At 57.5% G+C, this 12,469-nt stretch overlaps 1 protein-coding gene across 1 annotated transcript; it reads left to right on the plus strand.

Moving 5' to 3' along the window:
• Positions 1 to 740: 740 nt before the first annotated feature.
• Positions 741 to 11,308, plus strand: CDK2AP1 (cyclin dependent kinase 2 associated protein 1). Its single transcript, XM_019977919.2, has 4 exons — positions 741 to 1,100; positions 5,886 to 5,983; positions 7,649 to 7,775; positions 10,494 to 11,308. Exons 1-4 carry the CDS (start codon positions 1,046 to 1,048, stop codon positions 10,559 to 10,561), a joined length of 348 nt encoding a protein of 115 aa, XP_019833478.1. The 5' UTR covers positions 741 to 1,045; the 3' UTR covers positions 10,562 to 11,308.
• The last annotated feature ends 1,161 nt before the right edge of the window (positions 11,309 to 12,469 follow it).

The following is a 12,469-nucleotide window of genomic DNA, read 5'->3' on the forward strand; positions in this document are numbered from 1 at the left end:
TAATACCTTGAAAAGCTTCATCATCTGATGTAAAATACATTTCATGATTGCAGTTCAGTCAGATTTGAGGAGTGGGCTGTGGTGGGGTGGGAAGAGGGTCAAAAATTGCAACGTAAACTCCAGGAGAGAAGAAACTTGGTCAAGTTTATTCTTGTCTTCTTAGCGCCTAGAACAGTGCTCGCCACACAGCAGTCGCTTCTTAAATATTTGAACGAGTTAAGATGCAAAATTAGGTGGATGCGACGGTGTGTTTTTCGCGGGAGGAGGCCTCCGACTTTTGTCCAGTGTCAAAGGAGTCTAGGCCGCCAAGGGGTTAACAATCACTTAATACCGACAGGGACGTGAAATTTATTTGAAATCGATGTTAAGAATTGGTTGTTCTTATTCTGGGGAGTAGCCAGACCTCGGCGTCTGGAATGATCTATGTGCTTAAAAATACCACTCGCCACCATTTTCTCCAGGTAATTTTCCATCCCTGCCCCCACAGTCAAAGGGGGGGGAAAAAGTAATTCCGCAATCCTACCTAGCTTTAGAGAAAAAAAGAAAAAATTAATCGCTACAGCAACAAATCTCCAGGCACCGCCAGCGCAGCAGAAGAAAGGGACCCAGGTGGGCCTCGGGCGCTGCCAGGACCCCAGCCCCCCAAACTTTGCCAAGTTGCGGGCGCCTAGTGCGCCCGGAGGCGCGGGGCGCGGCCGCGGGCGGCACCGCCCCCTGACGCCCGGCCGCGGCGCGCCGGGCCGCCCCCTCCCGGCCCCGGCCGGCCCCGCTGGCTCCGCTCAAAGTTTGCGGCCGCCCCTGCGCCCGCGCGCCCGCCCGATGTATGGGTGATATACTGCAGCGGGTGTCAGGGTGAGGGACGGCCATATTTGCCGGTGCGGCCCGAGCCGTCAACAACAAAAAGTGCGCGGGAGCTCGGCGGGCGCACGGACGGGCGCACGGACGCCGGGACCGCCTCGCCGTCGCCGGGTCTCGCCGCCGCCGCCGCCGCCGCCCTCGCGGGCCGGGCCCCGCTGCGCCCCGGCGCACCCCGCCGCTCGGGGGGATGTCTTACAAACCGAACTTGACCACGCACATGCCCGCCGCCTCCCTCAACGCCGGTGAGTGAGTGCGCCCCGCGGGCCGCGCGCGCCGCGCCCCAAGTGCAGCCAAGTTGGGGGCTCGCGCGCCCGGCCCCGGCCCCGGCTCCCGGGGGCCCGCGGCGGCCGGGGTCGGCGGGCACCGGGTCCCGGCCCGGGGCAGCGCGGCCGCCGCCATGATTCCGGCGCGCGCGCTGCCAAAGTTCGCGGGTGCGCCCCGCGCCACGCCGGGCCTGGGGTCGGGCCGGGGCCGGGGCCCGGGTCGCGGGCGGCCGCCGCGGTCCCCCCCACGCCGGCGGCCGAGGGCTCGTGGGGAGCGCGGCGAGCGAGGGCGGGGGAGGCTTTCTCGGCTCCTTTTTCCTCCGGCTTTTGGGCGGCTCGGCGAGGGCCCCTGCCGGCGGGAATCGGGAGCGGCCCGGTCGCGCCGGGAGCGGGGCGCCGGGAGCGGGGCGCGGGTCCGCCCTTGGGGACCTGAGGGGCAGGCCCGGGCGGGGGGTCCAGGCGGCAGGGGTGCACGTGAGCAAGGCCGGGCCACGCGCAGGCGGCGCTGCGGGGCTGCGAGAGCGCCAGGTTGCAGCCGCTCCCGAGGGCGGGGGGCCACTGGGGTCACCGGCGGTGCAGGGGAGGTGGTCTGTGGACTCCCGCCCGGCCTGGCGTGGGGGAGCAGGTGCCCAAAACGGGGCGCACGGGAGGTCCCCTCAGGCGTGCGCGGAGTGAGAGAAGTTGGGGAAGACCGGGGGCTTCGGAGTTGCCTGCAGGCAGAGGGCGGGGGAGGCATTGCAGCTGGGGTCCCGGCTTGGAGCCCCCAAGTCTGGGTTTAGAGGGGCCTCCTCCAGGAGCCGTGCTCTCCCTGTGCTGGGGCTGAAGCTGGGCGGTCCCAGGAAACTCCTGCATAAGTTGTCCGGCAGCTTTAGGCTGAGCCCGGGGGTCTTGCCCCAGAGACCAGGGCGGGGGCGGGGTGTGTGTGTGGGAGGGGGCACGCGGGGTGTGTGTGGTTGGTGGTAAAATTTTGTGGGGTTCGTAGGTGACTGACTCGGTCCCCTCTCACAGAGGTTCTCCTTTAGACTCTTGGTGGGAAACTTCCAAAAAAGCGAGGTGCATGGAGGTGGGGGTGGCAGCAGGGGCTTGGCAGGGAGGAAATGGGCCTCGCTGGTCAGAAGTGCCACGCTGGCAGTTGGCCGAAAGTTTTGGGCCTTGTCTCCTAATGTTGACTCGGTAACTCCAAAATCTGAAGGGCGCCCCAGAAAAGCTCTAAGTGTATATGCATGTATGTATATACCTATACATAGGTGTATATAGGGGTGTGTATGTTTAACTTCTTAGACAGAGATTTGGGGATTGGAAAGGGTTAAGATTCAGGGTGTGGATGGCTGTGGGGTTAGATAGTTGAGTTGGTCAAGTGTGGGCTCTGTCTGAGCCCCAAGAGAAAACGGCCCCTATTTTCAGCTGAAATGTTCTCATCTCTGGGGTCTGCACACCTTAAGAAGCAGGCTTTGTAGCCAGTGTTTCTCACTGCCTCCCTCATGTGACTCTGGGGTGGGATGGGTGGAGGGTCTTGCTGCTGGCCCAAGTCGGCGGGAAGTCTCAGGCTGCCCTGGTGCAGTTGAGGCAGGGACCCTGAACCTGGCGCTTTGGGGACTGGGGTCCCAGAGGGAGCAAGTCACCCGCTTAGGCGCCCTGAAGCCCTACTCTGGGCTGGCTAGCACCTGTGCCCAGATGGTCTTCCTTCTCCTGTGGTGAACTCCAGGAGGAGCGCTGAGGTCTCCAGATCTCTGGTGTTCGGGTGAGGGGCCGCCCCTCCTCCGCGTGGACCCCTTTAGAAAGCCCGCATCTCCCTGTGCCATTTGCATCCAAGATGGACTCTCCGCTGCCGCTCCTCCGGCTTCCTTGTCATCATCCCTCACGCCCTCCAGCCCTGCCTCCTGCTCGCGAGTTGCCAAGCCGCGGCCTGGCCGGCGGTGGCAGTGGCGGAGTTAGACAAAGCCCCCGCCTCCCCGCCAGAGAGCCCCCCCAGGCGCCCCAAGTGGCGGGAAGGCCGCCAGCTCCCCAGGCCCGGGCCGCTCTTTGTCTGGCGTGGGGGCGGGGAGCCGCGCCTGGCCCCAGGAGCTGCTGGCCTTTGCCAATCCCTCCCTCTGCTCAGGGCCCTCCCTGGTCCCCGCACACTGCGCGCATTGTCTGCGATGCTCTGAGACGACCGCGCTCACGCCCTGTCTGGTTTTCTCCTTGGCCTTGGGTAGCCGGACTGCCGGCCCTCTCTGTGTCTGCAGGAAGCTGTGGGCATGAGTGGAACTTGGGGCCCCTCTGCCAACTCTTCCCAGGGCCACAGACACCCCCCTCTGAACACTGAGCAAAGGACTGGCTCAGAGTCGGGTCGCCTACCTCATCACCCAGGTGGTAGGAAAGTCAAGCTCTGGGCTCTTGCCTGACTTCTCTTCCACACCGCTCCCACGCCCGAAACCCATTCCTTCTCCCTCTCTCAGGGCCTAACCCCAGCACTGTGGAGGAGCAGGTTCTAGAGCCTTTAGACATTCTGTTGGGAACTATTACCTCCAACAGATGGAGAAACTGAGGCCAGAGAGAGAAGGGCCATGTCTTAGGTTCTGCAGCCCAGTATGGCACAGCTGGCCTGTTTCCCAGTCCAGACCCTTGCCTGCAGGAGAGAGGATGGGTCAGGAAGACAAGACATACAGAATGTAGTAATAGGAGGAGGAGGGCAGGAGGTGGGGCAGAGAATGCACTCATCTCCTGCCCAGGAGCTGGAATCTTCTAGATGCCTTGAAGAGCTGAGCAGTGCCATGGACACCCCCCCCCCCCCCCCCGCCCCCGCCCACTCTTGCCTTTAGCATCCCAGCCTTACAGAGAGAAGTGTAAGAACTTGCAGTCGTTGGGACTTGAACCCTGGCCTGGGGCAGTGAAGCCTGAGCTACCCAGACCACACTCACCACCCACATCAGAAGGCCAGGAAATTGGGGTTTGGCTGATGTGGCGAGGGGAGCTGGGGGGGGGCACCTGCTACGTTCCCTTGCTCTGGCCATTGCACACCCATGGTTGCCTCGGATGGTGTTAGAGACGTGAGTGTAGCTCTTTGCACAAGTGTGTGAGCAGCCCTTTTTAGAGGCATGGCAGCTGGGTGCTGTGCTCAGTCCCCAACTTAGAGGTGGCAGAATCTGTGTTTCCTGTCTGGGCATCCCATGCTTGGGCATGAATCTGGGCCCCAGTGGAGAAATCCAGGGCCAGTCAGGTTGGGTACAGAACTGTCCCCAGCTCCTGGACAGAGGGACAGGTGTGAGGTGTTAGCCTCTTCTGTGCTGTGTGGCCTTGGGGCAGTGCCCACCCTCTCTGGTCCGTGTTTCACTCTCTGCAGTGAGGGGTTCCAGGGCCCCTTTAGCTCTAGCAGCCTGAGCCCCTGAACTTCCTTCCTTTCCTGCCCCTCCCCTTACCCACACCAGATGAGCAGCTGGTCGGTTTGGCCGGCCTGGCACCAGCTGTCCATCCCCGGGGCCAAGTCTGCAGAGCCCGCTGTGTGCGTGAGGGAGAAAGAGAGAGAGACCGTTTGGCTCTGGGGGCGGGAGGCAGAGGGGAAGCTGCTCCCAGGCCAGGCGTGGAGGAAGGCGGGCCGCTGCTGAGGAGGGCTAGGTAAATTCTCCATGGTTACCGCTGTTTGTAATTCCGCAGGACATCCTTTACCCGCTAATGGCCACTTGGACGCCATTATGGGTCTGCTTGCTTCCAGCTCCTGAGCTGGAGCTGGAATATTCCTTGCTGCGGACCTCCCCATCCCCCATCCAGGAGACTTCATTCTGAGCCAGGCCCTGGCCCCACGTGGTCCCTCCGCCGAGGGACAGCATCTTCTAGTGTGACAGTCCATAAGTCGGGTCTTACTCCTCCCCTCTGGGGGCATAAGCCATCCAAGCATAGATTCAGACTGGCAAGAGTCTGGTTCCCTCTTTGGAGAGGAGTGACGGGAGCTCAGAGAGGTTGAGGGACTTGCCCAGGGATACACAGGCTGTGATGTGCTCCTGATTCCTGACTTGGTGTCCAGTGAGCTTCTCAGGTGGCACTAGTGGTAAAAGAACCACCCCCCCGCCACCTTCAGCCCCACCAATGCAGGAGATGTGGGTTTGGTCCCTGGGTCGGGAAGATCCCCTGGAGGAGAGCATGGCAACCCACTCCAGTGTTCTTGCCTGGAGAATCCTATGGACAGAGGAGTCTGGCGGGCTACAGTCCATGGGGTCACCAAGATTCAGACACGACTGAGCACACACACACACCAGTCCCCAGCCAGGGTTGGGCCTCAGAACTCTAAAACCTTCCCCTGTCTTCCTCACTGTAGAGTCTAGCAGAAGTCTGGGCACACAGGAGATGTATTAGCCGGAGTGTGGACCAGCCTTAGTAGTAGGTGGGCTCTTGAGGCATCCATGGGTCCCTAGGGTGTCAACCTCTGAGGCGCAGGACCCAGGAAAGGAGACTTGAAAGGATTAGGCTGATATTGCAGCAGATTTCTTCTTTGTTCCGAGTCCTTGATGGCATGAGTGGGAAGGAGCTCTGGGATTGATTAGCAATGTCTGCTGGGGTCGGGGGTGTGAAGGGCAGCGGTCTGTTAGCTCCTTTTTACTGTCAGTCCTTTAGGCCAAGTGTCAGCCACCACCAAACTGGAGGATGGGAGGAGGGTTCTCTGTCCTCGGAGACAAAAGACCATTGTTGACGGCACGAGTCCTGGGCAGGGGGACTCAGAGTCCTTACCTTGGCAATGGCTACAGTTAGCCAAGGCTACTGGATTACTGACTTCTGTCTCATCCCCCACAGCTGGGAGTGTCCACCCGCCCTCCACCAGCATGGCAACGTCCTCACAGTACCGCCAGCTGCTGAGTGACTACGGGCCACCATCTCTCGGCTACACCCAGGTATGGCAGCAGGGGTGATGCGAGGTGTGGGGGACCCTGGGGGCGGCCTGGGCACGGAGGGGAGGCAGTGGAAGGAGTAGAAATGATGGAATGGCGTGGTTACCCCAGCTTCCCCAACCCAGGGCGCTGCTGGGCTCGTGTTCGGGGCTCAGGGCCTTGGAATGGAGAAGTGGCGAGAGGTTCATGGGGGACACTGAGTGACAGGAAGGGGTGGGAGAGCCCAGGGGCGCTGGCGGCCCGGGGAGCCACCGTCCCCATTGGGCCGCTGCCCCGTGTGTGTCCCTGGCCGGTCTCCTCGTGCCTGCTGCCTGGGCAAGTGAGGTCCGGCCTGGACTCTGGATCTGAGCTTGGACGGAGGGGAGGGGACCCTGTTCCCACTCACTCGCCACAAGATCATGGCCCCAGCAGGGAGGACGGGGCCCGAACCCTAGTGGAGCCCAGGTGGGTTCCATCAAGAGCTGGTGGCCCCTGAATTTTACACCTGGTTCCACCGGTCACAGGGCTGTGACCCTGCCCCCCTCCACCCCAAAACTAGCCGAGACTGACTTTCCCCTTCGGGTTGGGGGGGGCCATCAGTGGAGGCAGCTTCCCCTCCTTAGGAAGTGCTGCCTTGAGGGGGGCGGGGGGGAGCCTGGGCCACCAGCCGAGAGATTCTCTCCCGTGGCTGCAACTCGTGTTCCGAGGTCGCCACGGAGTTCGGCCCTGCCCTTGGGGATGAGGTGGCGGCCCGCTGCCATGCCCCGCCAGGCCCTCCTGCCCCTGGAGGGGAAGCGGGTGGGGTCGAGGGCCCCCCTGAAGAGGTGGTGGCTGGAGGATGGGGCCAGGCGTGGCCTGAACAGACCTCGAAGCGCCCCGGCCTTGAGGCAGCGGCCAGAGCAGAGGAGGCAGGATCGAGGGGCCCAGGGGAGGCGCCCAGAGGATGCCGAGGAGCCGGACAAGGAGAGGAGGAAGGACTGGGAGGCCAGGAAGCAGAGGCGACAGAGGCGGGGGGAGCAGGCGAGGGCCTCCCCCGGGGGAGGTGGCTGGCCTGATGCAGCTGATGGGGGCGGGGAGGCCCGAGCAGGCTGGTGGGAACTCGGTCCCACTGATCAGTGTGCTTGCTGGGGGCAGTTGGATGGGGGTCTGGAAGGAAAGGGTTTCTGTGTGGTGGACCCTGCTGGTGTTGGGAGGAGGGAAGACTCTAAATACATTCTGTTTTCTGTCTGGGTGGCCTTGGCAGTTTTTCTAGTCCTGCTGACCCCCAGGTGTGTCGTCCATCTCGGCCACTCACTCTGGATCCCCAGCCGTCCTGGGTTCAGTTGCCTAGCCATGGCTCCTTCCAGGAAATTCTCAGTGATCACCTTTCTGTCGACTCTTTCTTTCTTATTTGAGATGATCAGAGGACTTTCTGGAGACTGCTGGGTGGTGGCCTTGAGTGTACGAGGACAGTAGAGAGAGCCGGCTCCCTGGTCTGTAGTTGTTGCCCAGAGGGGACGTGCCTGCCCGCAGCGGAGGCATCTGCCCTGGGACTCTGGGCCGGGCCGCCCTCCCTCCACCCCGCTGCCCCTGGGCTCGGGCCACTCCCCTGCCCTGGCCCCGTGCCACTGGGGTGCAGTGGGGTCCTGACTGTGGCGTTGGGGTCAGGTTGGGTGGAATCCTTCTGAACGCTTTCCTTTCTGAATCCAGGGCACTGGGAACAGCCAGGTGCCCCAGAGCAAATATGCCGAGCTGCTGGCCATCATCGAAGAGCTGGGGAAGGAGATCAGACCCACCTACGCGGGCAGCAAGAGTGCGATGGAGAGACTAAAACGAGGTAAGTCATGTACCCTGGACTCCCCTGGTGGGTGATGCCCTTCTGCTGGCTGACCCCCGGCACTGGCTCTCTACCTGTCTTGAAAGATCTTTTGGGGAAAACGGAGGGTGGCAGACAGAAGCATCCCCTATGGCACAGGGGCGCTCATTTTGTTTCAGAGTGATTGTTGAGGCAGCATGAGCTAGACTGTCCTGGGGATCTGAAGGGAAGAGGTTTGGCGGCCAATTGTCAGATGAGGCATCTGAGAAGGGAAGCCCTGGGACTTCCCTGGGTGGGGGTCCAGTGGTCAAAATGCTGTGCTTTCACTGAAGGGGGGTGCAGGTTTGATTTCTGTTGGGGAACCAACATCCCATAGGCTTCGAGACCAAAAAAAAGCCTTTGTACCCAGATCCTGCAGCTCTGCCTCATGCCTGCCTCACTCCCGCTGGCCGACTCTGGTCCTGGGAGCCCCAGGCAGCCCAGTACAGCGGGCCCCCACTCTGGGGGAGACCTTGGGGCCACAGGGGCCCGCATTGCCCGGTGCTGTCCTCTTTGGAACGGGGCCCCAAGGAGGGGTGTGGGGCGGAGGGTGAGAGAGCTTTGAAGTTCTTTCGTGACTGAAGAGGGAGGGAGGGCGGGAGGCTGGTGTCACCAGGAGAAAGGGACTCACGTGAAGATGTGACTGGCCAGCTGACTTCAGAAGGCAGTGAAATAGGTTGGTTGCTGCTTCACGAAGTGAAAAGGGAGTGGAGAGGAGAAAAGGATTTCTATTTTAGAAGGTGGCAGTTCAGAGCATGGTGGCTTATGTGCGAATTTAATTTTAGGAGGGTTTTTTCTTTCTTTTAAGGTTAGAGAAGCAACTTTGGAGAAAAACGAAAGAGGGGAACATTCTGTGGCTGTAAATCTGGGGCGTGACAGCAGGGGGGCGCGGCGGTAGTCAAGCCATGGCTCTAGTGATGGGCAAGGCTGGCTGAGGACAGGTGGTGACTACCTCTGTAAAGAGACTGATTGCAAAGCCAGATCAGAGAATAACAGGCATTGGTGTGGGAAGGGGAGGCTGGCAGTAGGGGCTGGAAGAGGCTTTGGGGGAGAGAATGAGCTTAACCCCAGTCCAACCGCAGGGGTCAGGGGGGTGTCACTCGGCCCAGAGTCCGGGTAAACTGGAGTGCTGGTTACCTAACTGGGCATGCCTGTGGAAATGCTGAGCCCCAGAGTTTGTCTGACGGGCTATCTGCAGCCACCCAGCGAAGCTGGCGGTTCAGGTCAACACGTGGATACACCTAGCGACTGGTGCAGGGCGCATCCTGGGTGAGCACCTAGTCCCACAGTTGCCCTGACCAGTAGCTGAGGGAGCTTGCCAAGTTTACATCATAGCAAGGAAGGAGGGTCCTAGGGCATGGGGAATCAGGCACCAAGAATGCTATTTGCGTTTTTATTATTCCATTTTTTGGCTGCACCACGCAGCATGCAGGATCTTGGTTCCCCAAGCAGAGATGGAACCCACGTCCCCTGCAGTGGAATCGTGGCGTCCTAACCACTGGACCACCAGGGAAGTTCTTATTTGTGTTTTTTGTTTGTTTTGTTTTTTGGTGCCAAAACCTGAGAGTGAACATTTGTGGTTTTTAACGATGGAAAAAAACTCTGTGACATGTCAAAATTCTGCGAAATTCAAACTTTAGGGTTTAAGTAGAGACTTGTTGGAACATGGTCACACCCATCGCTTGTGTAATGTCTGGGCCCTGTCATGGCTCTGCCATTATATGGCAGAGTGGAGTAGCTGTGATAGTTGGCTGTATGTACGCCCTTTGCTGAAAGTCTTCAGAAGCTCTGGCAAATAAGATTTGTGAGGTGGGGATACCTGAGTGACTTGGGGTGTCATTCCTAGGGCCCTCTCAGGGTCAGCTCTTAGAAGGAATAGATTCTTGGTGTCGATTAAAATGAGGTAAGTGTTTCATGAAGTTTAGTAAAGCCAAAACAAAAACAAAACTGAAACAAACGATAACTCCCAAACCATAGTGATAAAAGATGAGGGGAAAATCACATCGTAGATGGCACCAGTCCCTAGCAGAAAGGATGAAGCAGTGGACCAGGGTGGACTGATTGAGCCTTTGTTTTGTGCCCAGATCTGGGCAGGCTACCTGACACTCCCAAGTCCTTTTTAGAATTTAGGAAAAATAATGGTTTGAAAGCTCCATGGTGGGCTTCCTAGGTGGCACTAGTGGTCAAAAACCTGTCTGCCAATGCAGGAGACAAATAATGTGGGTTCAATTCCTGGGTTGGGACAATCCCCTGGACAATCCCCTGGAGGGTATGGCAACCCTCCAGTATTCTTGCCTGGAGAAACCCATGGACAGGAGCCTTAGAGGACTACAGTCCATAGGGTTGCAAAGAGTCGGACACAACTGAAGCGACTTGGCCTGCAATCTCTGTCACGGGTCCTCACTTAAAGAACTTGGGTGGAGACACTTATTCCTGGCATCTGGATGGTAACATGGTTTGTGTAGCGAGTAATGTCAGGAAAAGAGCTTGCTGGTTTGTCATCTTGAGCATGGGAAGAAATACTTTAAGGGAGATGTGATGAGGAATGTTGGCTTTGAGGGATAGGATGGGGTTTGGGTCGTAGAATGCAGGTCCCACGTTCTTTCCAATCTTAGATTTCTGCAGCTGGTCGTGGAAGGACCGCTCTCCACTCCTGGAGTTGGTGCTGCCCTCTGATGCCCGTCTCTGCTTCTCTTCCAGGCATCATCCATGCCCGAGGATTGGTGCGGGAGTGCCTGGCTGAAACGGAGCGAAACGCCAGGTCCTAGCTGCCTTGTGAGCCTGGAAGGTTTTCCCCTTCTTCCCAGAGAAGTTACGGTTCACCTCCCTTGTTCAGATGAAACTCTTGTTTTCAAAATGGTTAACCAGTTCAGTTTCTCCTCCCCCGCCCCTCCCATGGTTCACTTAGGCTCTGAATCTACAGTCTCTTTAAGATTGAGGAAAGATTTTGAAATTGATTAGGAGTTACATTTGAAATAGTTAGGAACTTCCCAGGTGTTTGTGGTTTTGTTTTCTTTTTTTAAAAGCGTTGATTCAAAAGATGCACGTAGAAGTTACCTATCTCACAGCAAACTAGTTTTGACTCTAAGATACCAGTGTCTGGTTTTCTTTTGAATACATTTATGTTAACCCAGATTGTTCTGTGTTCCTTTTCACAAGCTGATACAACTTCAAGTTTTTTAGTAGTACGGACTTGACAGCACACTTAACCTAGGAGCCAGTCCCCTCGTTGCCATACGGTATAGATTCTGCTTAATGTAACTTCTTTTTTGCTTAAGCATATTTGCATGATTAGTGCTTTTGAAGTCCATTCTAAAATGCACAAGTTATAAATACAGAAGAAAGAGCAACCTCCCAAACCAAACCTAACAAGGACCCCTGAAATTTTTCCTAAGACTGTATGTAGATTTCAGTTCTGCCTTTTCTGAGGGTTGACCCAAACATCTGGAAGAAAATGGAACTGTTTGCGTCTTTGTATTTATTACTTGATGTAATAAAGCTTATTTTCATTAACAGCTTGTATTAAGATGTGGGTTCCTTGAATTCTTGGTGATATTTAAAAAAAAACCAGCTCCTCAGTGAGAGGTGGGAGAGACTTGTCAAAGGGCATTTTCCTACCTGGTCCAGGAAGGTTTGGTGTGACAGTGTCAGTAGGACAACGGGCCAGGGATGGGATGTGTGGGGTAAATCAAAGGCAAGGATCGGGCGAAGCTGCACAGTGGATGCATCTTCACGACAGCAGGTGTAAGTGAACGCCAGGAAGGAGAGCAAGAGTAGAGGCCGTGTTACTTTTCTCTAGTTGCGGTGCACAGGCTTCTCATTGCGGGGGCTTCACTTCAGCAGCACGGGCTCCAGGGCACAGGGGTTCAGTAGTTGCGGCTCCCGGGCGCTAGAGCACAGGCTCAGTAGTTGTGACACGTGGGCTTAGTTGCTCCGTGGCATGTGGGATTAGGAAGCCCTTGATTCTGCCCTTCCTGAGCTCACCTCCCTTAGGCCATTCCGTGTTTAGGAACTTATCCTGTGAGCATTTTTTTTTTTTTCCATATAATGCAGCTACTAAACTCCATCTGGCTACTTACCCTGTTCTCACCAGATGGTAAGAACTATTTGTCCTCGTGCTGGGAAAAGTGGGTTGCCTGGGATGTCCTGAGAACTCATGGGAACCCCAGGAGTGCCTTCCAAAGGGACTTTGAGGTCATCCTTCCTATATTCCTTAGGCACTGATCCCCATGTAATGAGGGCTTACTGTGGTGAGAGGTAAGGCTAAGAGAAGGGATGTGGTCAGTTTTCCAGGTACGAGGCCAGGCCCCAGCCATGATAGCTCTAAAGGCCAGTAGGTGGGTATTAGGGAGCTGGCTTGTCTGCATCTCCTTCATGGACATAAGAAATTCACAAAAATTCAAGAAGGGAGACAGAAATTAAAGCGCCTGTCCCTCTTGTCTGAAGCTCCCCCGAGTTTCCCATCCACTGTTACAGTCTCTCATGTACCATTCCAGATGCTTCTCTTGGCTACCTTCTAAAAGAAGGTTGGAGATCGGAAGGGTCCTGCACATTGTGGACAGAGGTCCAGAGCCTTGCATGGAGCTAAGCTTCCAAATCAGGCCACTGCCAGGTGAGAAGAGCCTTACCTGGTTTCCTTACAAGTCATTTTACTGGAATGCGTGCAGTCTGGCTTC

This window comes from Bos indicus, chromosome 17, assembly GCF_029378745.1.
Source record: "Bos indicus isolate NIAB-ARS_2022 breed Sahiwal x Tharparkar chromosome 17, NIAB-ARS_B.indTharparkar_mat_pri_1.0, whole genome shotgun sequence".
Lineage (NCBI taxonomy): Eukaryota > Metazoa > Chordata > Mammalia > Artiodactyla > Bovidae > Bos > Bos indicus.

What these genes read in the sequence shown, in the direction of transcription:
- CDK2AP1 (XM_019977919.2), top strand. Translation starts at nt 1,046, where the DNA reads ATGTCTTACAAACCGAACTTGACCACGCACATGCCCGCCGCCTCCCTC. An exon ending in CGCCGCCTCCCTCAACGCCG is followed by an intron (nt 1,101 to 5,885) that starts GTGAGTGAGTGC and finishes CATCCCCCACAG; the next exon opens with CTGGGAGTGTCCACCCGCCC. An exon ending in GATGGAGAGACTAAAACGAG is followed by an intron (nt 7,776 to 10,493) that starts GTAAGTCATGTA and finishes CTTCTCTTCCAG; the next exon opens with GCATCATCCATGCCCGAGGA.